General features: G+C 38.9%; 1 protein-coding gene across 3 annotated transcripts in view; it reads left to right on the top strand.

Annotated features, from left to right (window-relative positions):
- The window catches only part of mxg (myxovirus (influenza virus) resistance G), a 29,453-nt gene extending 1,792 nt beyond the window's left edge, over positions 1-27,661 (top strand). Inside the window, exons 2-13 of one of the 3 annotated variants that reach the window (XM_009297890.4) lie at positions 501-694; positions 10,421-10,558; positions 15,045-15,199; positions 15,284-15,422; positions 17,360-17,558; positions 17,773-17,851; positions 19,164-19,286; positions 21,636-21,768; positions 21,862-22,017; positions 24,848-24,924; positions 25,013-25,225; positions 25,333-27,661. In XM_009297890.4, coding sequence (XP_009296165.2) covers positions 501-694; positions 10,421-10,558; positions 15,045-15,199; positions 15,284-15,422; positions 17,360-17,558; positions 17,773-17,851; positions 19,164-19,286; positions 21,636-21,768; positions 21,862-22,017; positions 24,848-24,924; positions 25,013-25,225; positions 25,333-25,569 — 1,843 coding nt within the window. In that variant the 3' untranslated portion in view covers positions 25,570-27,661. 3 annotated transcript variants of the gene reach the window in all.
- The last annotated feature ends 132 nt before the right edge of the window (positions 27,662-27,793 follow it).

Here is a 27,793-nt window from a genome sequence, read left to right on the forward strand (position 1 = left end):
GGTGCTTTTGAGTTGGGATAGAGGTTGGGTTATGGACAGATTTAGTGGTATGGGTAGGTTTAAGGGTGGGTTAAGGTGTAAAGGAGGGTCAACAGTGTATTTACAAATGTAATAACAAAAGTTAATTACAGATGTAGTTACATACATGTATTTAATCAAGCATAAGTACACATTAAATACATGTATTTACACAATAAGTACAATGTAACAAACTATTAATTCCTGTGTAAGTACAAATTAGTTAAGGACACTTAATATAAAGTGGGACCAAAGAAACACACCCCTTTACATGATCTACCATATTTAAAAACTGTTTACAGAACAAGTTGGCCCATTAGAAAAAATCCTTTAGCCCTGTATACGTCTTCAATTTAATTCGCAAAGGTCTTAAAAGGGTTTTAAAAAGTCTTAAATTTGACCTGAAGAAACCTGCAGAAACCCTGATAAAAATATTCAATCCTACGTTTTTACAAGTAAAATGTACATATTTATATTTACAGTCAGCAAATGAGAGAAGTTCACAGTCATTTAGAGGAGAGCATCCGTCCTTACATTGACCTGATAGACACCCTGAGGTCAGTTGGCATTCACAAGGATTTGGCATTGCCAACTATTGTAGTGATCGGAGACCAGAGTTCTGGAAAAAGCTCAGTGTTGGAAACACTTTCTGGAGTTGCACTCCCAAGAGGAAATGGTGAGGAACTTGTTTTACGCTTATGATTTTGACATTCACATTGATTTTATAGTAATGAAAAGATTAAGTCCTCTCCTGTGGTGCAATTTCTTACAGCTGAGTAAGTTACTTTTGTTTGATATTTATGTCATATTCAGAGATAAACTGACATACATCCAAAACTGAGGTGACTGACTTTTAGAGAAAAGTAGACAACTATTACAACCTTTCCTTTTTCCCTCCGTAAATCTTTTTTTATAGTAGTTTTTTAATAATAGTTTTGTCCAGCAGGAAGACAGATGCATAAAACCAGTGCCAAGAAGTGAACATTGGACATCTTTCTCCTAGACCATTGGTCCAATCTTTACCAAATCTGACTTAGATCATCTTCAGACCATGTAGACCAAAAGTTATGGAATTCATGTCGATAGACAAAACTGTTGTCATATAGCAAATGCACAATCTTGATGTTATGCTGCCACATTACATTACAGGTTGAATCACTGCAATGTTTTAAAGTATTGAAACCAAGCTAAATGTGTACGAACTAGACCTGACATTGACCAAACTACATCAGTTTGCCCCACCTTCTGGGTAAAATTGACAAACAATTAAATTCTATCAATAGAAATCATACTTAATCAAATGACTTTTGAATAGTTTTGTCTATTTTCATGAGACTAGTCTTACGGACTCCTTGGATTATACAGAGAACATTGATATTATTTATTCCATAATTGACAACTTCCTTTCCACCATCTTGAATTGGTTAAAAAAATCTTTTAAAATCTTTGGTAAAATCATTTGTTTTAACCTCTCCATAGATTGTTAGCCCAATTTCCACCAAATTTGGCTCAGACCATGCTGCCAAAAAATGAAAGAATTTTTCAGTTGCTTTGTAGCTTGTTGCCTTGCTTGTTTGATGTGGCTTGCTGGACTGCTTGGCCCCGATAATAGCTGCTTGCAGCTATATTTTACATTGTAGTAGTTTCAACCTCCACAAAACACCACTTTTGTTTGTATTTTTTATTTCACTTATGATTATGATTGGCGACGCAGTGGCGCAGTAGGTAGTGCTGTCGCCTCACAGCAAGAAGGTCGCTGGTTCGCTGGGTCAGTTGGCATTTCTGTGTGGAGCTTGCATGTTCTCCGGGTGCACAGGTTTCCTCCACAGTCCAAAGACATGCAGTACAGGTGAATTGGGTACACTGTTAGACCTTACCGGGTTTTTTTTACAGTAGAATACTGGCAACACTGTTGCCAGCCACTCACTGTAAAAGTTCGGTTACAGTAAGTAACTGGCAACAGTGTTGCCAGTTAATTACTGTAACTGATCCATTACAGTGAGTGGCTGGCAACAGTGTTGCCAGTTATTTACTGTAACTGAAACATTACAGTGAGTGGCTGGCAACAGTGTTGCCAGTTAATTACTGTAATAGAGCAGCAGTGGTAACTAACTGGAAACTGTGTACAGTTAATTACTGTATTGTAGTGTTAAAAATCACAGCATTATACTGCATACACATTAATAGTATGTCATATATAGTTATTGTAGTGTTACTAAAATTAATCAGTATTCTTAGCTGTTATTTAAAAATAGAAGGCATAACATTTTTCAGACAAATTTATTTTATTGTTTTGGCACCAAACAAAAAAATAACAGAAAAAGTATAACAAAATTAAGAAATCAGCAGATATAAATATTGTCTTGCATATTACAGGTCTGCACAGTAAGGCTGCGGTCATACTAACGTTTAAGCAAGCAAAATTCTGTCATACTGCACTGCGAAGTGGAATTAAACAAAGCGAGTAGTGGAATTAAACAAAATAATTAGAGATTGAAAAAGCAAGCCAGAGAGGTCATGTTTTCATCTTTGATTGGTATCAAGCAATCACATGATGTGATTTCACATGTCAGCGTTCTCCAAGCTTGAACTTTCCAATGCTGCAAATTATGAAATTTGTCTCGTGAGCTATCATTCCAGGTCTGCAGTACGCACATGCGTATGAATGGAAGTCTATAGGGAGAAAAGTGCAGTGTGACCAGGACTTTAAGCTGTAACTCTAATTAAACACACCTGATCAAACTAATTAAGGCTTGTTAGAAATCTACAGGTAATGTTGAAGCAGGGTAGGTACTAAACTCTGCTAAAATCAAGCACACCTGCCTGTAATTATCAAGTGGTGTTCAGGTCCTAATTAATTGGTTTAGGTGTGTTTGATATGGATAGTAACTGAAATCTGCAGGAAGGTAGATCAGCAAATGAACAGCAAAAAACACAACATAATTATTTTAAATTTTAAAGAATTAAAAACTGTGTCAAATCTCAATAAAAAGTTTAAAGTAATTATAAAAAATAAAAATAAAGTTGGCAACACCGAAAAACCAAAGGATCCAATGTTTTATTGTTATAATTATCTCATGACAACAAACTTTTTTTATTGTTTCTAATATAAATTCATAGGTGGAAACACTGCTCTGAAAAATACTTAGCAACAAACTCACAAGCTTTTGTGTGTGGATGGCTATGTGTATCACGTTTTTGTGATTCCCTGTGATGATGTGCACATGTTACCTTACTGAGATGATGGAATTTAATTTTGGCAAAGTTGCCAGAAAGATACATACAACTGTTAGCATCTGTACATTATGGCAGTATGCAATATCCAATAAATACATATACTTAAACAAAAGTAATGTAAGAAGTTATATGAGGAGAGGCTAACTAGCTAACAATGTAGCTTTCAAGTACACATTTCAAGATAACAACAATATAACTTAAAACACAGCCTTATTTTAGAAATCCTCAAAAACACTTGAACACATTTTACTTACTCATTGCAGATTCTTATTTAAAGCCTAAAACATATCAGACTCTACATCTGAATCGATGGACAGAGAATAGAGCACACTCAGCAGTAAACAAATCAAACACCTGGCTCTCTTAAAGGGCCAGCATTTTCTGAAAACTCTTTTTAACACCTTTGTTGTTAGAATAAGACAGACAGCCTGTGGGAGTGTGTGGTGATGCCTAAATCATTATGTTCTGCCTTTAAAATGCACGTCTCTATAAATAGCAACATAAACCATCAGAGAAGATGGGACAGTAATGGTTGAACAGTAATTTGCTATTTATTGTCAGTTACTATCTGTAATGAGCACATAAAGTAAAATACTGTAATTTATTCTTTGCACTACACAATTTCATACAAAGTCTACTCCTTTTACAGTAAAATAATATGTGTTAATAAATAATAAATGTTTCACCTGATCAAACTAAATTTAAAGGTAGTGTGTTGAAGCGGGGCTGGAACTAAATTCTGCTGGGCTGCGGCCCTTCAGGAGTTTGACATTCCTGGTACATAGCATATTTTCAAAGGAATTGCCTACATTTATCACAATCAAGCACATATCATTGAATAAAAACAATAAAAATATAAAAACTTCATCCAAAGCAAAAAATAAATAAATAATCTGATCCTCATGTTGTTCCAAACCTGTAGTAATAATAATAATAAAAAAAAACAAATAACCTGATTAATACATTTATTTAGGAAAGTCTGTATACTATACTGTTAATGCCATTTTTACCTACTTCATTTGAAGTTTTCCAAACAAATTCATTGAGTCTCTGCAAAAATGTATGTACGTGCTGTTTAAGATGTTTTTTTAATAACACATTTTTAGTTATTTTGCAAAATACTAATATTCAGCTTAAAGTGTAATTTAAAAGCTTAACTATAGGCTAAACTAGGCAAATTAGATTAATTATAGAAAAGTAAACAAAGTTAAAAAAATGGTTGTGATAATGTGGTTGCTCTGTGTGAATATTTTTGCCTTTAAATGCATCTCGTCGATATCTTTACCTTTTAATTAGCTCTGTGACATTGACATTGGTTGACTCCTTGTCACCGACTCGGTCCCAGTCATTCCCCTCGCTGACCAGCAGAGGTCACCATCTCCGGACTTCTAACCATTACGTCATCCTTTTCACCTGATCCCAGCACACCTGTTCTCCATTCCACTAATGACCCACGTACCACATATAAGCAGCTCACACACACACTTCAGTGCGAAGTCTTGTTTAGCCCCGGCCAGCATTTCTGAGCGTTCTATCCTGCCTGATCTCCCGTTTACCACTTCAGCCCGTTTCACGACTCTGCTCTGTCTTCTGCCTGCCCTTGACCAAAGCCTGTTTCCTCGGACTCTGATTCTCGCTGCCTGCCCCTGACCAAAGCCTGTTACACGGATTCTGAATCACGCTGCCTGCCTCTGACCCAAGCCTGGTAATCACACTGTGTCTGTTATCTGCTACGTCTCCCTTGATGTGTATGTTGTATGTCCGCACAACCGTGCGAGTTGTTGATGTTTAAGTGTGACTTAATAAATACTGCAAAATGGATCCCTCCGTGTCAGTCTCCCCGTTACAGAAGACTTCGCCCAACACGGATCCCGCAGCCATCCAGGTTTTGTCTCACGAAGTCACAACACAAGCTCAGGTATTATCGACACACCAACAACAACTAACACATCTAACTCAGTTAACAGACGAACTGGTGAAATCCCTACAAAACCTGCAAGCTGCTGCCACTGCGCAACCCACCGCCAACTACTCTCCAAGTCCACTTGTTGTTGCACAACCCCCGATGACTTCCGGAGTTCGATTGGCATTCCCTGACAAGTTTTCAGGTAACCCAGCAAAATGCAAAGGCTTCCTACTGCAATGTAAACTGTTTATCGCCCAACAGCCCCATCTGTTTAAGGACGAGAATGGGAAAATTGCTTTTGTTTGCTCACTGCTCACTGGGAAAGCGTTAGAATGGGCTACTGCAGTTTGGCCAGACAGTACCCCGATATTTCCCTCGTTTAATGACTTTCTCAAACGTTTCTGCACTGTGTTTGATCATCCGGAGGGTGGTCGTAACGCTGGCGAGGAGCTACTGTGCCTCCAACAGGGAGATCGCTCCGCAGCTGATTTCGCACTGCAGTTCCGCACCTTGGCAGCGCAAACTGGCTGGACTGATGATCCGCTTACCACGCTCTACAGAAAGGCGTTAAGACCAGAATTGCAGAAAGAGATGGCATGTCGTGACGAGGGAAAAACACTGGATCAACTAATCGAACTTTCCATAAGGTTAGACACTCTCCTCCGCACTCGCAATCCACTGTGCTCAATTGCTTCCAGTCCTGTATCCCCTGAGACCTCCGCTGAACCCAGGCAATTGGGTAGAACCCGCCTGAACCCAGAGGAGCGAGAACGACGGAGAAGAAATCACCTGTGCATTTATTGCGGACTTCCAGGTCATACGAAGGTTTTATGTCCCAACAAGCCTCTCCCTAAAACCCTCTCGGTGAGTGCAACCACTATGTTCACTACCACTAATAATGTTGTGAATTTGCCTGTCATTCTGAGAAACAATGGAGATGAAATTGAGACTATGGCCATGATCGATTCCGGAGCCGCTGGCAACTTTATTGATTACACGTTTGCCACCACTCACTCCATTCCTTTAACCTCCTGTGATTCCTCCATAGCCATCACTGCTGTAGACGGGCGCCCTTTGGGAGAGGGACACATAAAATTCCAGACTCAACCAATCTCTCTTCAAACAGGCTCTCTCCATGAAGAGGAGATTTCCCTTCTTGCCATCGACTCCCCCAAGCACTCTGTAATTCTTGGGTTACCATGGCTACAACAACATGACCCTCAAGTTTCCTGGAGAACTGCTGAGATCACAAAATGGAGCAATCAATGCTTTACCCAATGTCTGCATTCTGTTTCCCCTGTCCAGATTAACACAATTACCAACACCGAAGACCCTGAACTCTGTCATGTTCCTGATGCTTATCACGATTTAACTGAGGCATTTAATAAACAGAAGGCTACCAAGCTCCCTCCACATCGTGAAAATGACTGTGCCATCGAACTACTACCAGGCACCACGCCCCCTCGTGGTCGCATTTTCCCCCTCTCTCAACCTGAAACTGAAGCTATGAAGAATTACATCTCTGAGGAGCTAGAAAAGGGCTTTATCCGACCATCTACCTTACCCGCTTCAGCAGGCTTTTTCTTCGTCAAGAAGAAGGATGGCAGCTTACGCCCATGCATTGATTACCAAGGCTTAAATGAGATCACAGTCAAATACCGCTACCCCTTGCCATTGGTTCCAGCCGCCCTTGAGCAACTCCGATCCGCCCAGTATTTCACTAAGTTGGACCTCCGTAGTGCATATAACCTCATCCGCATACGACAGGGAGACGAGTGGAAAACCGGGTTCTCTACAATCGACGGCCACTATGAATACCTCGTTATGCCCTTCGGCCTAGCAAACAGTCCTTCCGTGTTCCAGGCTTTTGTAAATGAGGTATTTAGAGACATGCTCAACAAATGGGTCATAGTGTATATTGACAACATCCTGGTCTACTCCAATTCGCTATCTGAGCATATTCAGCACGTCAGGGCAGTGCTCGAACGCCTCATTCAGAACCAGCTATATGCAAAGATCTCCAAGTGCGATTTCCATCAGACCTGCATTTCGTTCTTGGGTTACATCATCAGTCCCGAAGGCGTGGCCATGGACCAGCAAAAGGTCGACTCCGTGACACAATGGCCACAACCCGAAACCATAAGACAACTGCAACGATTCCTGGGCTTTGCTAACTTCTACAGGCGCTTCATAAGAAACTTCAGTTCAGTCGCTGCTCCACTTACCGCCATGGTAAAAGCTAACAACGCTTGCCTCAAATGGAACCCAGACGCTGTTCGAGCGTTTACTCAGCTCAAAACCCGCTTCTCCAGTGCACCCATTCTGCGTCATCCTGATCCCGAGCAACCCTTTGTAGTTGAAATTGACGCATCCAACACTGGAATTGGAGCCATCCTGTCCCAAAGATCGTTAGTTACGAAGAAGCTCCATCCCTGTGCCTTCTATTCTCGCAAGCTCAACTCCGCTGAACGGAACTACGATGTGGGAAACCAAGAACTCCTCGCCATGAAAGCCGCGCTAGAAGAATGGAGACACTGGCTTGAAGGCGCCAAACATCCCTTCACTGTCATCACCGATCACAAAAACCTGGAATATATCCGCTCCTGTAAACGTCTGAATCCTAGACAGGCTCGATGGGCTCTGTTTTTCACTAGATTCGACTTCCAAGTCACCTACATCCCTGGCTCAAAAAACATCAAAGCAGATGCTCTTTCCCGCCTCTCAGACGATGAAACCTCCGAATACAATGATGAACCCATAATCAAAGATCCTCTCATTGTCGCTCCTATCCAGTGGGACATCGAACATGAAATCCTTCAAGCCGCCGAAACCAGTCCCACACCACAATCCTGTCCTGAAGACAAGATCTTTGTTTCTCCGTCACTTCGAGAAAAGCTCATCTCCGAGGTACATGACCACCCCAGTTCCGGTCATCCAGGCAGCACAGCCACTGTACAATTGATTCAATCCCGCTATTGGTGGTCATCTATAAACAAAGACGTCATCAACTTCATCAATAAATGCTCACCCTGCCAAATGTCTAAACACTCCCGTCACCGTCCAGCTGGATTACTCCAACCCCTGGAGGTGCCACACCGTCCCTGGTCACACATCGCCATCGACTTCGTCACCGACCTACCCATATCACAAGGCAAAACCACCATCCTCACAGTAATAGATCGATTTTCTAAATCCTGCCGTCTCATTCCCATACCCAAACTGCCTACAGCCATGGAAACAGCCGAGTTACTCTGTGAGTATGTGTTCCGGTACTATGGTCTCCCCGAAGACATCGTGTCGGATAGAGGTCCCCAGTTTACATCCCGACTCTGGTCAGCATTCTTCAAAAATCTCCAGGTTAATATTAGCCTAACATCCGGCTATCATCCCCAATCCAACGGGCAGACAGAGCGCTTGAACCAGGAAATTGGCAGATTCCTCCGCACATATTGTCACTCTAACCAGAGTGAATGGGCTAAATTTCAGCTCACACTCACCTCTCTCACGCCGTACGGCGTTTCAAGGAACAAGCCGATCGACACCGACGTTCTGGTCCCATGTATTCCCCAGGACAATGGGTATGGCTTTCTACCCGTAACTTACGCCTCAAACTGCCCTGCAAGAAGCTCAGCCCCAGGTACGTGGGTCCGTTCCAAATTGAAAGACAAATATCTCCTGTTTCGTTCAGACTGACACTCCCTAATCATTTCCGTATTTCTCCCACTTTCCATGTCTCTCTGCTCAAGCCTGCTGCTGGTCCAGCCGAGGCGGATAGGGAGGTGGCAGCCGGTGAACAGGGTCCCCCGCCTCTCATGATAAATGGTGAGGAGGCCTACCAGATCCACGAAATCCTGAGATCCAGACGCCGGTGTGTACAACTCCAATATCTCGTTGATTGGGAGGGGTACGGCCCGGAGGAGAGATCTTGGATTAACCGCAAGGACATCCTAGACACCACACTACTGGAAGAGTTCCACTCACAACATCCGGAGATGCCGGCCCCTCGCCCCCGTGGAAGACCCCGGCGTCGAGAATTGCCTCACTTCAGGAGCCGTTCGTTGGGGGGGGGCTCTGTCACCGACTCGGTCCCAGTCATTCCCCTCGCTGACCAGCAGAGGTCACCATCTCCGGACTTCTAACCATCACGTCATCCTTTTCACCTGATCCCAGCACACCTGTTCTCCATTCCACTAATGACCCACGTACCACATATAAGCAGCTCACACACACACTTCAGTGCGAAGTCTTGTTTAGCCCCGGCCAGCATTTCTGAGCGTTCTATCCTGCCTGATCTCCCGTTTACCACTTCAGCCCGTTTCACGACTCTGCTCTGTCTTCTGCCTGCCCTTGACCAAAGCCTGTTTCCTCGGACTCTGATTCTCGCTGCCTGCCCCTGACCAAAGCCTGTTACACGGATTCTGAATCACGCTGCCTGCCTCTGACCCAAGCCTGGTAATCACACTGTGTCTGTTATCTGCTACTTCTCCCTTGATGTGTATGTTGTATGTCCGCACAACCGTGCGAGTTGTTGATGTTTAAGTGTGACTTAATAAATACTGCAAAATGGATCCCTCCGTGTCAGTCTCCCCGTTACACTCCTGATACTCAATGTTAACAACATAAAAGGAACCAAAGAAAACACAGAAATGGCTGCGGAGAAATTTAGCTTATCATCAATGCATAGTCTCACTTTCTCCTCAATACTACAATAATGTGTACTCCATACACATACCAAAACTGAACAGTATATATATATATATATATATATATATATATATATATATATATATATATATATATATATATAGCAACACAAATCATCAGAGTACATGGGGTAATAATGGTTGAGCAGTAATTTATCATTTATTATCACAGTAACTATCTGTAAGGGGTACATAAAGTAAATTACTGTAATTTATTCTTTGCACTACAAAATTTTATACAAATCCTGCTCCTTTTACAGTAAAATACTGTTTCCTTTTATTACAGCAAAACACTGGCTATTTTACAGTTATTTACTGCATAATCTACAGTAAGGGTTAACAGTGTGCTTTTTATCTGTGCTTAAAAGGTTCATCACAGCTTTTTTAACAGTAGTTTGTGATTATTGATGCAGATGTGAAGTTACTGCTGTTTATCTAAAAATTGTCAGAAAAATTGAAAACGAAACTAACTTTACACTGTCATTTCATCATGTTAATGTTGCAAAAATTTTCACAGTTTGTTTTCTGGAAGTTAACTGAACTGTGTCTGCTGTAGGAATTGTCACAAGATGTCCACTAGAGCTGAGGCTGAAGAAGGTAACAGGTGGAGTCAGCTGGAAGGCTGTTATTTCTTACCGTGAGAAGCGAACTGAATTTGCTGATCCTTCAATGGTTGAAAGACATGTTAAAACAGGTCAGTGGTTCCTACACATGTCATGGCAGCTTAATGTCTGAAAGTTTAAAGCTAAAAGCTTAATGCATTATCAATTTGTAAAATCGGGGGCAGATAGGGTGGGTTGTGTAGGGTTTGGGGGTTGCGTTGGAGATGTGTTTGCACACAAATACACTTACTGTGCTTACTGTCTTCGGAAAGCTGAGCTGTTTTTTTCTAATTTTCTCAAAGATATCAAGGTAAGTGGGCAAAGGTCTTTCTTATACTCTAACATGCACACACAAATTATATTATTTTGCAACTGATGATCAACAGTAAAAATGACAAATTTCTCAACAGAGAAAATCAGCAACAAACAATGCATGATTGGTGTCATGGCTTTGCAATCAAAACAGTTTTATTGGGGCAAAAACAGCCACGAGCATAACGAAAGGATAGAACATTTGCTGATATCAAATATGCCAAAATAAGTTGTCACCAAAAATAATTACTTTTCTGAAACTTGATTCAAAATCACTCCAGAGTGGATGAAAAAAAATGTTAAAGAATTAAACAAGCATTTGATGAAACAACTATGTTATTATTGGCTCTGCATTCTTTTGTCAAACCATATTTCACAAGACCCAAATGCTCCACATGAATTCACCACAGGCGAGCGACAGAACAAATTTAATATGGTTAAAAGTCATATACATGTAGATGAAAAAGATTGTATCAAACATTTGCAGTCAACATTAATGCATATAATTAATTGAAAATTCTTAATGCATTCATATGATTGTTGGAAATCAGCAGTCACAAGAACCTGTAGCCCCAACTGTCATGGATCTGGAAATAGTGCCCAAATGCAAAATGAGGTCAAGAGGGTTTTATTGGCAAATAAAGAGTTCAACAGGTGATGTACTGCATAGGAGACTATAAAAGAAATACTCTTAACAGTTAAAACAAAAACAAAAAAAAAAATAAAAGACTTAAATTACTGAAATGACTGGATGAAATAAACAAAATCAATAGAAAAATGTAAATATTTCTAACAGAAGCTATTAATAAAACTAATAAGATAAAGAATATGATTGCTAAGACAAAGAAAATACTCATAAAGTACGAACTGGGCAATGAGTCTTGAAGCTCAGGAAAACATAAAGATCACAATCACAAACTCACAAAAAATTAACTTGCTCATTTACACTAACGAGGACTAGAAGAGGGCTAAACAAGGGGGCATTGTAAAGGAAACGCCACGCCCTCAGCCCTCGGAACGACCCACCCCCCACAGCCAAAAGGTCCAGAATTTGTCCTTTGAATTATTTTATGTAATTTATATTATTATTATATAATTAATATAATATATTTATATTAAATATATATTGTAATGAAGTGTCATTTTAAATAACTCTGGCCAGTAATTTGAATCCCATAGAGCCTCAAAGCCACAATAATGTGACACGAGTCACGTGACATAACCCACTGAGTGGTCACATTTGAATCTTTGATGCGACATTCATGGATAGCTACTGAGTTACGCTGTTGGTCGAAAAGAGCAAGGAGGCAGAAAAGGCAGGCAGTGGCATTATTATCGCAAAATATATGTTCATGAAGACTGCCAAACAGGTAAGTGACTAATAGATGAAAATCTGCCCCTGAGGTTCTAGGCTAACTGGCTGCATTAGCCTGGACGTCCTGCATATTTATTGAATTTTCCAGTACATGACCAACCTTTCCCTATTTCTGACATTTTTTTAAATAACTGCGCGATGAAGGCTTTAATGGAAAGCGGAGTCCTCAGCCGTCAGATGCCACTTCACAGCAAAAGGCACTAATCCCGTCATATCTGTGTTTTTGAGGCTGTTTGCTCACTTATTCTGATCGGATATAAACCAGGTCGCTCAGACCACTTCAGAGGGTTATTTGGGATGGATTCCAGATGAAGCTAGATAGGTATTATAATTTTTTGGACAAAATTAATAAAAACTAAATAAATTATGACCTGGAGAAAATCTGACCTGCGCCAGAAACACCTGTACTAGATGCGCATTTACCGCCAACATTCTATTAAAACATTCTTACTATAAGCATAAAACATTTTCTAACTTTTCAGACCTGTAGCCAGGGGTTCGGTGGCTCAGAAGACCCACCCCTCACTGACAAAGGTCAAGAATTTGTCCAAAATTAGCTCATTAGTCAAATTTTTATCCTATTTTGACTGCTATGCCATCATAAAAAATTAAAATAATCCATCGAAAAAGGTTTTTTTTTTTTTTACCAAAAAGGGTTGAAAAAAAATAATTATTAAGAATTATTTATTATTGTATTATTATTACTATAATAATAATAATAATAATAATAATAATAATTATTATTATTATTAATATTATGTTTTAATTATTATTTTTTATTGAACTGGCCAAACTGTGACTGAGGACAGTTTAATGTGCTGGCCAGTTTGTTTTTTGTCTAATAAATGATATATATATATTTTTACTTTAAAACTTTAACTGATTGCTATTTTTTCCTAATGGCATATGATGTAATAAATTTGTATTTTAAAAATAAGACTTGTTTGAATTTTTTTAACTGCAATTTTTAGGAAATATTTTTAGTACATCAAAAAGTATGGTTATGATAACATCTGACTAGCTAATCCAGCAAAAAAGTCACTAAAATGCAGTATTTACATCTCATAGTTAAATAGAAACTGAGGCGTATAACTGCAAAAAGGTCCACTTTTTGAGAAAAAAATAACCACCCCTTACACCAGGCTGGCTATGGGCTTCTTTTCCCTGACCAAGGGCTCTCTTGGCACAGATGCACTGGCCCACAGGTGGCCTCGGGGCATGCGCAAATTTACGTTTCCCCCAGTGAGCCTGCTCGCGCAGTTACTGTGCAAGGTCAGGAGGGACGAGGAGCAGGTTTTGCTAGTTGCGCCCCTCTGGCCCAACCGGACCTGGATGTCAGAGCTCCCCCTCCTCGCGATAGCCCTCCCCCGGCAGATCCATTTGAGAGAGGAGCTACTCTCTCAGGGACAGGGCACCATCTGGCACCCTCACCCCGATCTTTGGAACCTCCATGTGTGGTCCTGAGACCACGCCCTGGATATGTGCCCAAGGTTCCTAGCACATCGTTTAAAGACCAGGTAGTGAGCCTGCAAGCACTGCCCCCGGAGGAGGCAGACCCAGCTCTTTCATTACTTTGTCCAGTTCGCGCTTTGTGAATTTATCTGGACCGCACTCAGAGCTGTAGATCATCTGAGCAGCTCTTTGTCTGTTATGGTGGTCGGCAGCAGGGAAGTGCCATATCGAAACAGAGGTTGGACCACTGGATAGTGGATGCCATCTCCCTCGCTTACCAGAGCCAGGGCGAGCTGGGCGACACCTAATGCATTTGCAAGGTTTTACAATCTGTGAGTGGAGCCGGTTTCCTCAAGGGTATTAGGTAACCCTTGGTGATTGAGGAAACAACTCAGTTAAGGTGTTGAAATGTGCTTGCTGTGACATTCTCCCTAACACAGAGATACGTGCGCTTATTCACTCTGTCAGTAAAGTTCCCCGCTTAGGTGAGGCCCCCAGCACTGACTCAGCGGAGTAGTCAATCGCTGACTCATTACGTTGTAGGTCTGCCCACTGGTCAGCCCGCGTTTTGGGTATAGGTGCTCGCTCTACGTGATCCCCACTAGGTGATCCCATATGCTTATTCAGCCATGGTGCAGTCCCCCCTCACAGGCGGACCGTGTCTTCCCTCTCCGCTAACCATCTTATTATATGCGTTCTCCCCCTTCTCAGGGCTAGTTCGTATATTTTGCCATCATATCTCCCCATTTAAGTAGCAGGTGGCCTCCGCAGCGTCCTCCCAGTTGGGACTGCACGCTATCCCAACATACTGTCGAATTTAAATTCCTAGAAATTATCTAGACACTTGCGGCTCCCGAAAAATATATCTAAATCTGTAAATCTTCTTTGATGTGGGATAAGTAAGGGCCTGGGATCACGTTGGAAGACCGCACCTCCTTGTGATGCACGTGCGCTTTCGCTATGCCTGGCTATTCTCTCATCGGAGGCGAAGGTAAGGTGCAGTCATTATGACGTTTTATGATTTCCCCATACGTGGATTAAATCCACTTATAGCATTGAAGTTCTCCATCCGAAGGGGAACGCTCTGGTTACTAAAGTAACCCTTGTTCCTCAAGGGGAATGGAAATGCTATATTGCATCGCCATAATGATTGTTCCATAGCTGTAGGTATCAGTCTCTTCAGCTTAAAAAGGTTAGTGTCTTCTTGCTTAGCTTTGCTTTTATGCTGAATTGATTGCAACAAGCAACAGGTGCGCAAGCTGACGCTTTTCATTGACCCATTTACATACTCTTTCAGATGATTGGCTTTCTGAACGAAATCCCCATACGTGGATTAAATCCACCAGAGTGTTATACACTGGGCTTGTATAATGAAATGATGAATAATTTTTTAACTATTGACAGTCCTAAAATAATTCAAAAACTGATGTGTGTTACAGCCCAGGATGAGCTAGCTGGTAATGGGGTAGGAATCTGTGATGAGCTCATCACTTTAGAAGTCATGTCACCCGATGTGTGTAATCTCACATTGATCGATTTACCTGGAATTGCGCGAGTCCCAGTAGCAGGACAACCAGATGATATTGCAAACCAGGTGAGCATTACAACATTATTTTCAAGCCATTTAGGATCATATTTATACAGTAACACGTTCTGTCTTGTTTTTTGTATCCTGTAGATAAAAAAACTGATAATCAAGTTTATTGTGATGCAAGAGACTATTAACCTGGTTGTGGTCCCTTGTAACATTGACATCGCAACAACAGAAGCATTAAAACTTGCACAAGAAGTAGATCCTGAGGGCAAAAGAACTATTGGTAATGTAATACAGAACACCTGTATATAAACACACACGCAAACATTAAATAACATTATACATACATTTTATGGGTTTAATGCTACACTCTCAGAAATAAAGGTACGCAAACTGTCACCGGGGTGATACCTTTTCAAAAGGTACACATTTGTACTTAAAGGGTCAGTATTGGTACCTCAAAAGTATATATTAGTACCTACAAATTTTAAGAGAAACACTTCTGTACTTTTTAGGTACTAATATGTATCCTTGAGGTATTAATAAGGACCTTTTAGGTACAAATGTGTACCATTTGTAATGGTACCACCCTAGTGACAGCTCACATACCTTTATTTCTGAGAGTGTACACTGAAGTCATGGTTTGGTACGTACATGGCTTTTGGTATCCGGTGCTTTCTCTTTCTGCTTATTTTGAACAGGAAGAAGTGTCTTGCCACAATTAGTTCATAACTAAACAGCTTTTTGTAATGCAAAAGTACAAAATAAATAGAATAATGAAAAATAAAATGTTATAATTAGGAAACTATTTATTAAACTTAGAAGATTAAGCTCAACCATTTTCTAAAACAACAGAAAAACAATAATTGTGTTTTAAACTTGAGATCCAGTAAGCTTGAAACCTGAAATCTCTTCCAATGAAAATGCAGCACTGTGTCCATCCATAACAGCAGATCAACAACAGCAACTGTTTAATATTATGTGTGTTTAAAAAGAAGGGACTCACTTACTCACAGACTGACTTACTTTATGTGTACACAAGATGAGACAGTAACTTTTATTCCCATAGTTTGACATATGGGGATGATTAATAAACACTCCCGCTTCATGACATTTTTTAGATTCTGTGTAAAACTACTTCAACTTTCACCCACAGCAGTGCTCATTTTGCATATTGTCAGTTTCGAGGCAGTAATCCAATCAGAAGAACTCAGATGTGGGACAAGTATTACGAGCTTCTGTTTATGGCAGCAAGCTGGCATGACAATGAAAACATGACGAAACCACAACTGAGCGATGTGTTTTCAGACGCAAAGGCTGTTTCTCAATTACAAGAACACAGAGAATAGACTTGCATTCTTGTGAAGACCGGTCTTGCCAGGTCACCTCGGAAGGGCAAAGTCGGCAGACCGTGAGAACATAGAACGTGTCTTGCGAGAAATGATATGCTACGTTCTTCCAGATGGACCACATGACCTTTGCGCATTTTTTATGGAAATTATTTTAACATTACAGCATTCATACAACGATTTATTGTTTTTACCCTATTCAATATATATAATTTGCACAAAAACCTTACAAATATACTTTGCACAATACAAATAAAACAGATTTTAATACAAATTTTGGTAAACAAACAGCCTTATGCCTCTATTAAGATTATCACAATAATGTTTACTTTCACGGGGCTGCACAGTGGCACAGTGGGTAGCACGTTTGCCTCACAGCAAGAAGGGTTGCTTTTTCGGGCCTCAGCTGGGTGAGTTGGCATTCCTGAGTGGAGCTTTCATGTTCTCCCTGTGTTCACATGCTCCGGGTGCTCCAAAGACATGCTGTACAGGTGAGTTGGCTAAGCTAAATTGTCCATAGTGTGTGTGTGAACGCATATTGAGAAACAACCAATGACTCGATCTTTGTGGATGTCTCTTTAGTTATTGAACTGCTGTGGTCCAACTCCAGTGATTACACATCTGCACATCTGAACTCACTTTATTCGCAATTATAACCCTAATTATACAGTATGTATGTGTGTGTGTGTGTGTATATATATATATATATATATATATATATATATATATATATATATATATATATATATATATATATATATATATATATATATATATATATATATATATATATACACACACATATATATAGCGTATGCAATTCTGTGTCAGCAAATACATTTTACATAGTAACTATATTTCTGCTTTACAGCTGTTTTGACCAAGCCAGACCTCATAGACAAAGGTACAGAGAAAAACATTCTAGCCATTGTCCAGAACAAGGTAATTCCTCTCCGTAAAGGTTACGTCATGGTGAAGTGCAGAGGACAACAGCAGATCGATGATGACATTTCTCTGGACGAGGCCACAGAAATGGAGAAAGAGTTCTTTCAGAATCATGAATTTTTCAGGTTTGCCCTGTATAGTTTACTCACACATAACATCCCTAAACTGATAGTAATATCCTTGAGCTGTACTTTCTACTGGACACTATTAAAGTTTGCATCCACAAATTGCTCCATGAAGAGCTTCCTTTATTAACGTTCATTTTTGTCATGTTTTCTTTAACCAAAACAGGGAAGATTTTTAAAAATGACATGATTATTAATTGACCTATCTTTGCAGACGCCTGTTGAGTGAGGATAAAGCGACAACTAAAAGTCTTGCCAACAAACTAACTCAGAACCTTGTTGACCATATTAAAGTAAGTTACTAAAAGTATTAATTAAACTGTCTCTTCATATTTTGTGTTAGATTAACATTAATGGGCTCAGTAGATGTAATGATAGAATATAAATATGATCATTCACGATTTTATTTATAATTCATCATTTTAAGTCAGTACATCAGTTAAAGTGTTAAATGGGTCATTTCAATGTACAATATACCATTCGGTTCGATTCATGTATAACTATTCCTAAAAATTCCAGGCAGTGAATGGTTTCTATTCGTCCGTGCTGTTTTTGCTCTTGTGGAAACAAAATTAGGACTGTACTTGACTGTTCTTAGAATTGTTAGTGGAAAAGTCTGTATTGTCCCGTGTATTTTACAAAAGACAATGAAATTTGAAAATGATTAAAACTTTATTCATTCATTCATTCATTTTCTTGTCAGCTTAGTCCCTTTATTAATCCGGGGTCACCACAGCGCAATGAACCGCCAACTAATCCAGCAAGTTTTTACGCAGCGGATGCCCTTCCAGCCGCAACCAATCTCTGGGAAACATCCACACACACATTCACACACACACTCATACACTACGGACAATTTAGCCTACTTAATTCACCTGTACTGCATGTCTTTGGACTGTGGGGGAAACCGGAGCACCCGGAGGAAACCCACGCGAAGGCAGGGAGAACATGCAAACTCCACACAGAAACGCCAACTGAGCCAAGGTTCGATTTAGCGACCCAGCAACCTTCTTGCTGTGAGGCGACAGCACTACCTACTGCGCCACTTCCTCGCCCTATTAAAACTTTACATGATTAAAACTGCACTCACAAACTCCACAATTCTGCTAATGTCATATAAGTGTATTAAAGATACAAACAAATGTTAAATGCCAATAAAATCCCAATGAATAAATCAGAATGACACAGTAGATGTGAAAATGTATTGTTACCATCGGATGGCGAAATCGTGCACTGTCAAAAACTTCAAACCATCAATGCAGTTTGATTTAAAAACCTCACTGCTTCAGAAGTTTCATTCTGCACATCCCTACATCATTGTATTATTATGGTGTATTTAGAAAATGGTGTGTTGTTGATTCCCTTGTAGCACATGCAAGTGATTCTGTATAAATGAATGAGTGTTCTAAAGTGAGTCTAGCTCAAACGTTTAGGTACTGTAATATTGTGCTAGGTACACTTACATAAGGATCCCAAAAATTGGTTAACTTTTGACAACTTCTGACAGTGGAAACTGAAATAACTGAGTGCTGCACTGTACTATACTGTACCACCAAGTGGAAATGAGCCAAAATATGTTTTAATCTTTACCCTACTTTTTTCCAGAAATCGCTGCCACAGCTCAGTGAGCAGATAAAAAAGCAGTTGTGGGACCTGAGGGATGATCTTAAAGAGTGTGAGTCTGGACCCCCACAGGATTCAAAAGGGGCCAAACAATTTCTTATTAAAGTAAGAAGTTTTAATTATCCCATCTAGCAGGAAAAAAATAGTAGTTGTAATTGTAATTAGAAGTGACTGTGCTTTGCCACACAAAAACTCTCTGCTGTCTGCTTTAGCTCCAAAGCCTGAGTCCCCTCATGTGTCAGAGCACAGTTACTAATTTACCTTAACTCTGGAGCACATTTCAGATTTTTGAATTCTGCAGCCTCCAAAAGCCTCCTGAGCCCTGTCTTTCTCTTTAAATACAGTATGATGCTATTCTGTTGTATTCTGTTGGGTTTCTGTTTTACTCATACCTCCATAATCTGTGCCACCAGCACTGTCCAGCACTCTCCTATGGTTCCTAAATTGACCCTATGCATGGTTACTGTGGGTTTTAGCCAGCTTAGCCCTTTCCTGTGAACTGTCATATCATTTTATATTCACAGCATTTAAGTTCACAGCAATCAATAATTTACACTGCCAGATTGAGACAAAATGTAAAGTGTGTTACATATCAAATTTTCAATGGATGTGCTTGACAGTGTTCAGTGCTCATCTGCTGTCTCCTCATAGCTCTTACATTTAAAGATTCTTTTCATCTCATTTATGACTGAACAACTAAATGAATGCTTAAGCTGTTAAAGGAACTTTGTTAAATTGAAGATGAGATACATTCAAACCAATCTTTCATCATAAATAAGAATGTTTCATGCTCCATGTATATGGTACTGTATATTGCCCTGGCACTTCTGACCCTTCCCGACCCAGGAAAGGCCCCTGGACAGCTTACCCACATTATTCTTTTCACTATAGTAATTTAACGCCACTGTTAAAAAAATATAATAAAAAATAAACAAATAAAATAAAATAAAAAAACAGGTATCTTGGGCAATACCAGACTAATGTCTCTCCCGACATTTTTTTTTAGAAAGACTAGAATATGTTGTCTTCAATAAGTATCTGCCTTTTTAAACCAGTCGTCTGGACACTAACCAGTTTGGTTTTAAAAGTGGGCACTCCACTACGACTGATCATTTCACAGTTGTGGAAGTTCTGAAACTTGCAAGAGCTGCATCCAAGCGCTCCATGAGTTACAAAAGCTTGGACAAGCAGTTGGGCAGCATGTTCTGATAGGAAAGGTTTAATCTTTCTGATGTTTTTTAGAGCAAATCTGCATGAACAGGCAGTTGTGGCAATATGGTGTTAAATTTATTCATAAATTCATAAAGTCATCAAGAACCACTCCTAGAGATCTCCTAATTGCTCATCTTGCTGGATTTACAGTATATACTGCTTTTAATATAGTGAACCATAAAATTCACTTGGCAATCCTCAAGCAATAGGCATCTCAGGAACCACACTCTGAGGTTCAGCTCTTTCCTTTCAGATTGGTCTTTCAGAGATTCTCGAAGAGGTGAAGTATTGGAGCTGCATGATCTTGCCACTGGGGTGCCTGTGCTTGGACTGCTTCTCTTCTCTATTTATATCATCACTTATGTTTGTTATTTAGAAACATGTATTTTCCTATGTATTTTTGCTAGTCTACCTCTCATTCCAAATGGATGATCTGATGATTGCTGCTTGGATATCAGCATGTTGGACATTTCTTGCTGGTTGAAGGACTACCATCTTCAAACCAATCTCTCCAAAATAGAACTGCTGGTAATCCCATCTAGCCCAAATATTAACCAGAATTTTACCCTCCAACTAAGTAACTTGTTTCAGGAACCAACTATAAGAATGGTTCTTGATGAACAGGTAAAATTAACAGCATTTTGCCACAATTGCCCATTCATCTCTAAATAACATCAGAAAGATTAGACTTTTTCTATCAGAAGATGCTGCCCAATTGCTTGTCCAAGCTCTTGACCTGTCCAGGTTTGACTATTGCAATGGTCTTTTGGTTGACCTACCAACCAACACCATTAAAAGCCTCTTCAAATGATCCAGAATGCAGCAGCATTCTTGTCTTTAACAATTAAAAAAGTCTGTTTTATTTATTAGTCTACACTGATTCAAGACAGTCTACAAAAATGCAAGGCACTGTAATTCACCAACAAAACAACTGCTGGCTAGGTATCCATTTAATTAAGTTCATATACTGCAGGTGTATGTACTTCTAGATCTAGATCTCTGCTTCTAAACATCGCTTTGTGGTACTATCCATCGCTTTGAGGCACACAATTCATCACAAAGACATTTAATATTAATATTTCATCCTGGTGTAATGACTTGGCAAACTACACAAGGAGCTGAGTCTCTGACCACATTTTAAAAAAAAAACATCTGAAGGATCATGTGTTTTAATAAATAGTTAATCATTTAATTGTCCAACAACTCTCTCTTGGCTGTGTTTAATCAATATTTTTTGTGCAGATCTTAACAAAGTTTAATGGACGAATCAAGTTATTATCATCAGGAGAAAAGATGGCTGAGAAAAATTTGTTTGTGCTGCTTCGGGAGGAATTCAATATGTGGAATGATCATCTTAATGAAACAAAGAAGTCCTGTTAGTGTATTTTCAAATAATAAAAAACATAATACAAGTTCCTAATAAAAAGTATTGTCTTTTAATAAGAAATGCATATTGTTCTCCAACAAGTAAAACAATCAACTAAAGAGAAAATAGAGGTTCTCCAGAATTTCAGAGGGAGAGAACTGCCTGGCTTCAGCAACTACAGAGTGTTTGAGGTGATTTTGCAAAACCATGTGGCCACACTTAAGAACCCAGCATCTAAATTACTGAATGCCATCAAAGGTAACTCATCATGTAATTTCACGTTTAAGATCTTTCTGGTCACCATACTTGTCAACACTGAATAATCAATGAATAATCATGTCAATTTTTTAGTCCAAGTTTGTTAAGTTGCCAGATCTTTCAAACCATTTTTAACCTCAATCTGGCAACCTAAAGCAAAGTTGTGGTGTTGATTTCTGCGTGGGTAATAGATCTGGGATTAGAATGGCGATGGTAGTAGTGTCAGTGGTAGAAAAAGAGAAAAAAAGAGATTTTATATAAACAGGGGTTTTACAATGAAACATAAATGCCTGGTTTTAAACCACAATAATTTATTAGTATAGTGTAGGGCCTCCTTTTTGTGGCCAATACACCATCGATTTGACTTGGGAAGTCCTGCACAGTGGCCAAAGGAATTTTGAGCCATTCTTCTTTCAAAATAGTGGCCAGGTCACTATATGTGATGCTGATGGAGGACAACTTTTTTCCTCCACTCCTTCATACTCACTCCTCCAAAACACCTCAAAGTGGCTCAATAATAATTAGATTTGATGATTTCACTCTCATGTTCATGGATCTCCTGGATGTAAGAAAGACAGTGAAGGTGAACTCATAAGAGAAAAGTTTATGTTTCACATTGTCCACAGCCTAAGATTTTTGCTGCTGGTACTCTGCTAAATAAACCTTCACACTCTGCTCTTACTGGTTAAATGTGCAATCAATTGGCCAACAGGCTGGTCAAATTTAGCCATGAAACCACCAACACTATATTGGCCAGTGTTCCAGTTTCATTGTCCAACTTCTGTATATTCTTCATAATACTATTTTTCAACTAAAGAAGGCTACATTTATCAAGATGATTATACATACTTTATAAAGAATACAGAATAGTTGTACATACATCTATTTTATTATTGAGACACAATAATCTTCATGTATTAGATCAATGGCAATACAGTGCATTCAGAAAGTATTTTTAGCACTTTACTTTTTCCACATTTTTACAGCCTTATTCCAAAATTGTTAATTAAATTAATTTATTTTCTCAAAATTCCACACACAATACCCCATAAAGACAATGTAAAAAAAAGATTTTTTGAGTGTGTTGCAAATTTATTTAAAATAATAATAATAAAAAAACTAAAAATCACATGTACATAAGTATTCATTGCTCAATACTTTGTTGATGCACCTTTGGCAGCAGTTACAGTCTCAAGTCTTTTTAAATATGATGCCACAAGCTTGGCACACCTGTCTTTGGGAATTTTCGCCCATTCCTCTTTGCAGTACCTCTCAAGCTCTATCAGGTTGGATGGGAAGCGACGATGTACAGCCATTTTCAGATCTTTCCAGAGATGTTCAATAGGATTAAGATCTGGGCTCTGGCCGTGCCACTCAAGGACATTCATCGAGTTGTTGTGAAGCCACTCCATTGATATTTTGGCAGAGTGCATTGGGTCATTGTCCTGCTGGAAGATAAACCTTTGCCCCAGTCTGAGATCAAGAGCACTCTGAAGCAGGTTTTCATTCAGGATGTCTCTGTACATTGCTGCATTCATCTTTCCCTCTATCCTGACTAGTCTTCCAGTTTCTGCTGCTGAAAAAATCCCTACAGCATGAAGCTGCCACCAGCATGCTTCACTCTGGTGATGAGCGGTGCCTGGTTTTCTCAAAATGTAATGCCTGGCATTCACTCTAAAGTTAAATTTTAGTCTCATCAGACCAGAGAACGTTGTTTCTTATGGTCCGAGGGTTCTTTAGATGCCTTTTGGCAAATTCCAACCAGTGAGTGGCTTCCGTCTGGCAACTCTACCATACAGGCCTGATTGGTGGATTGCTGCACAGATGGTTGTCCTTTAGTATGATTCTCCTCTCTCAACAGAAGAACGCTGGAGCTCAGACAGAGTGGCCATCGGGTTAATGATCACCTCCCTGACTAAGGCCCTTCTCCCCCGGTCACTCAGCTTAGATGGCCAGCCAGCTCTAGTAAGAGTCCTGATGGTTTCAAACATCTTCCGCTCACAGATGATGGAGGCCACTGTGCTCATTGGAACTTTTTAGAGCTCGAGGCAATTCTGTCTTGGAGGTCTACAGACAATTTCTTTGTCTTTGTGCTTGGTTTGTGCTTTGAAATGCAGTCAACCCGGGACTTTAAATAGATAGGTGCTGGCAGGGCTGGTGCATCCATACACAAACATCCCAAGTCTCCTGAAAGTTGCGGGAATATCCCGCAAATGCATAGAGACTCCCGGATGCCCGCAAATGAATGATAATCTCCCGAAAATCGCACATCTCCTGCTCGGTCCCTAAATAAGTCTCACACCCCTTTCCACCGCATCCCACCCAGCTCTTCAGGTACATCGTGCGTAACTCACCCCCACCGCTCTTAAGATATGTCACGCGCAACTCACCCCCACCGCTCTTCAGGTATGTCGCACGCAACTCACCCCCACCGCTCTTCAGGTATGTCACGTGCAACTCACACCCACTGCTCATCGGATATGTCGCGCACAACTTACCCCCACCGCTCTTCGCATATGTCGCTCGCTCACTCACCCCATGCCACATGCCCCCCAGCAATATGAATACTTTTCGGATGCACTGTATATGGTATGTATGAAATATTGTATTGAAATATGTCTAGGATTTGTTAAATATGTTTAAAATATAATTTTTGATAAAGCTGTAAGGCCATGTTTCACTCAAATTTAACTCCTGAGGCAGTTGGATTTTAGCACTTAGCTATGTGAAAAATGAATGATGCCTGGAATGTTTTAATGTTTTTATTATATTTGCTCTACATTTATGGCTGTTTGCTGTTTTTGATGTACTGTTTGTACTTTACCTAAAGGCATCATACTTGACCATTTCACTGAGGTTGTCGAAACTTGTTTTCAGAATTATCCCAATCTTCAAAGTATCACTAAGGTAAATATTGCTCCTGTTTAGATGTAAATAAATCTGCAACAATGAAAGTTACCTTTTTAAAAAATATATTCCTCACCTGAAACTTCAGGACAAAATTGACAACATTCAGTCAAGCCAGCAAGCAAAGGCAGAGCAGAGGATCTCAGAGCAATTTAAAATGGAAAGAATGATCTTCACTCAAGATCCCATTTTCTTAAAGGCCTTGAATGAGATCCCAGATAGTGAGACATTTTCAATAGATGAGTTACCTGTCTTTGACAAGAAAAGCAAGTACAGTGACATGCTGGAGGCGTATTACGAGGTACATTTTTCTAGCTGTCAGTAAATAATTAAGCTTTTGTTTGTTCAGACATTGAACGGGCTGCAAAATTTGGGGTGTATGGAAGTAATTTGAGGTTTTTATTTCAGATAGTAGTGCAACGGATGGCTGACCAACTGCCCATGATGATATTATTTTTCATGCTGAAGCAGACTGCTAAACTCCTAACTGCAGACATGTTGAGTTTACTGAAAGGGGTGAAAGTGAGCGAGCTCCTGTTTGAGGACACAGACGTCAGCAGAAGGCGTAGAGACCTACAGGCTCGTCTGGACCGCCTGAGTATTGCTCAGGAAACCTTGAGCAATTTTGAAGGATCTGCTGAGTAGAGGTTATCATCTAAAAATGAGTCGTGTATTAAATATGTAATTACATTCATGTATTCTGAACCATTTATCCTAGGTTTCAACATGTCATTTGTGTTGCTGCTTCAAATGAATTACTAATTAAGACATTAAAATTGTTTTTAAGTTATTTTTGTAATTACTATGTCTGAAAAGTAAATACTCAGTAAGAATTTTTATTTTGATATAAATGTTAACACTTTTCAATTGTTAATGCTAATGCATTTACTAAAATCAACAGTGAACAATACATTTATTACGGTGTTTATTCATTCCTAATATTTCATTCTTCAAGTTAGTAAAATCATTAAATGACATACACATTACACACTTTTGCACCATTCTCCCTAGAAATCAAATGTGATGCTGTCCATCTAGGCATATGTCAGGACTTAATGTGGCTTTAATAAGATTAATGCAGAACAAGTTAATTAATTTTGTAACAACACTTATGCAGCAGACCGTTTGTTGTTAATTAACATGGTAACAAATGAAAGTATTTCAGTATAGTTAAGTTGGTCCTTCAGTAATTTCTGATTGATCCATTCTTTCATTCAGCATTGGTTTCATGCTAAATTAACTATTAATTTACAAATTTGTTAATCATTAATTGTGTATCCTTATTGTTAAGTGTTGCATAAAATGTGTATTTAATGAAATATTGATATGTAAACATTTAAGTTTGCAGAACAAAAATATTTGTGGTTGTTTCATACAGTGGCCACAAATACTCTGTAAAAAAAAATGTTAATTAAAAAATTCAATGTTTTGTGATTCACAAGGTTTCATTTATTTATGGTTGTGTATTGCATAATGGAAAATCAACTCTACAATTCAACTCCCAGACAATATCTCAATTTAAACTAAAATTAAAGTGTAATTTAATGTAATGATAAAGTATATTTTTAGATAGTTATAAATGGTAATAAAATCACATTTTCTGAAAAACAGCAACTGACTTAACTAAAAACATTTGTATAGTAGCAGATTTCCATATGTTTTTAAAACTTTCTTTTTCCGAAGAAAGATCCAGGTCCCGTAATGCAATTCAAAAACATAAATAAAAATAATGGAAAGCTGCTAACTTAGAGAGATATTTTCAGTTGGTTTAGTTGGTTGCTGTTATGTATCCTGCATGATTACAGCTGTAGCCAAGATTAGACTTTCAGTAATTCCCAATTGGTCTATTCTTTCATTCACCATCATTTCATGCTCAGCTAATTATTAATTTAAATATTATTAAATCATTGATGGTGTTTTTGTATATTGCAAGTGTGCCTATAAATGTGTATTCAATGAAATATTAAAATGTAAACATTTAAGAATATTTTATGCAGAACAAAAATATCTATGGTTGTTTTCATAGTGGCCACAAATACTGTAAAACCCAACAGTCAACTTTATCAAATAAAATGAGTGTAGTTAACTCAAAATTTACTGAAAGTAAATTCTACTCATTTGAAGAGTTTTAAACTCAGCATTGAAGTTAATTAAATACCTCATTACTTCAACTTAAATGAAGTAAGTTCACAGTTCTCATATATATTAGTTTTTTTTTACTCAAATGGTTTGTAGCATTGGGTTTCTTTAAATGGTTTAACTTGCCTAAACGTATTGGGTTTTACAGTATTTGGTTGGTTTGAGTTCTCTTCATTTATTAGGTTTTGCTGTGCTCAAATTGATCCTTTTATCCAAATGGATTAAGTTCACAGATTCGTTTTTGAACTTAACTGGTTTGTTGCAATCAGTTTCCTCAAATGGTTTGAGTTACTTATTGGGTTACAGTGTATGATATGTATTAGGGTAGATAAAGGTATTATTGTCTTTTATTCTGCCCCTTAAAGCATGCGTAAAATGTTGGCTTTGTGTGGCAAATTGTGGATTTATGGTTGCTTCTAAAACAATTTTATATTTTTTGTATGTGTCTCTAAGTACAAACAAATTGTATATCGGTAATATAAAATATTTGATCTCATTTAATTATTTATACCAAAGAACCACATAAAAACAGCTACAGTTTTTGCAATTCACATGGCATTGTAAATGTATCAGTTCACAATTAAAAATGTATTATTCATTTATTGATACACTTATTTAACAGAAGAAATGTAATGCATAATGGGTGGCACAGTGGCTAAGTGGTTAATACTGTCTTATCACAGCAAAAAGATCATTGGTTCAAGTCCCGAATGGGCTAGTTGGCATTTCT

This window comes from Danio rerio, chromosome 25, assembly GCF_049306965.1.
Source record: "Danio rerio strain Tuebingen ecotype United States chromosome 25, GRCz12tu, whole genome shotgun sequence".
NCBI classification, from domain to species: Eukaryota; Metazoa; Chordata; class Actinopteri; order Cypriniformes; family Danionidae; genus Danio; species Danio rerio.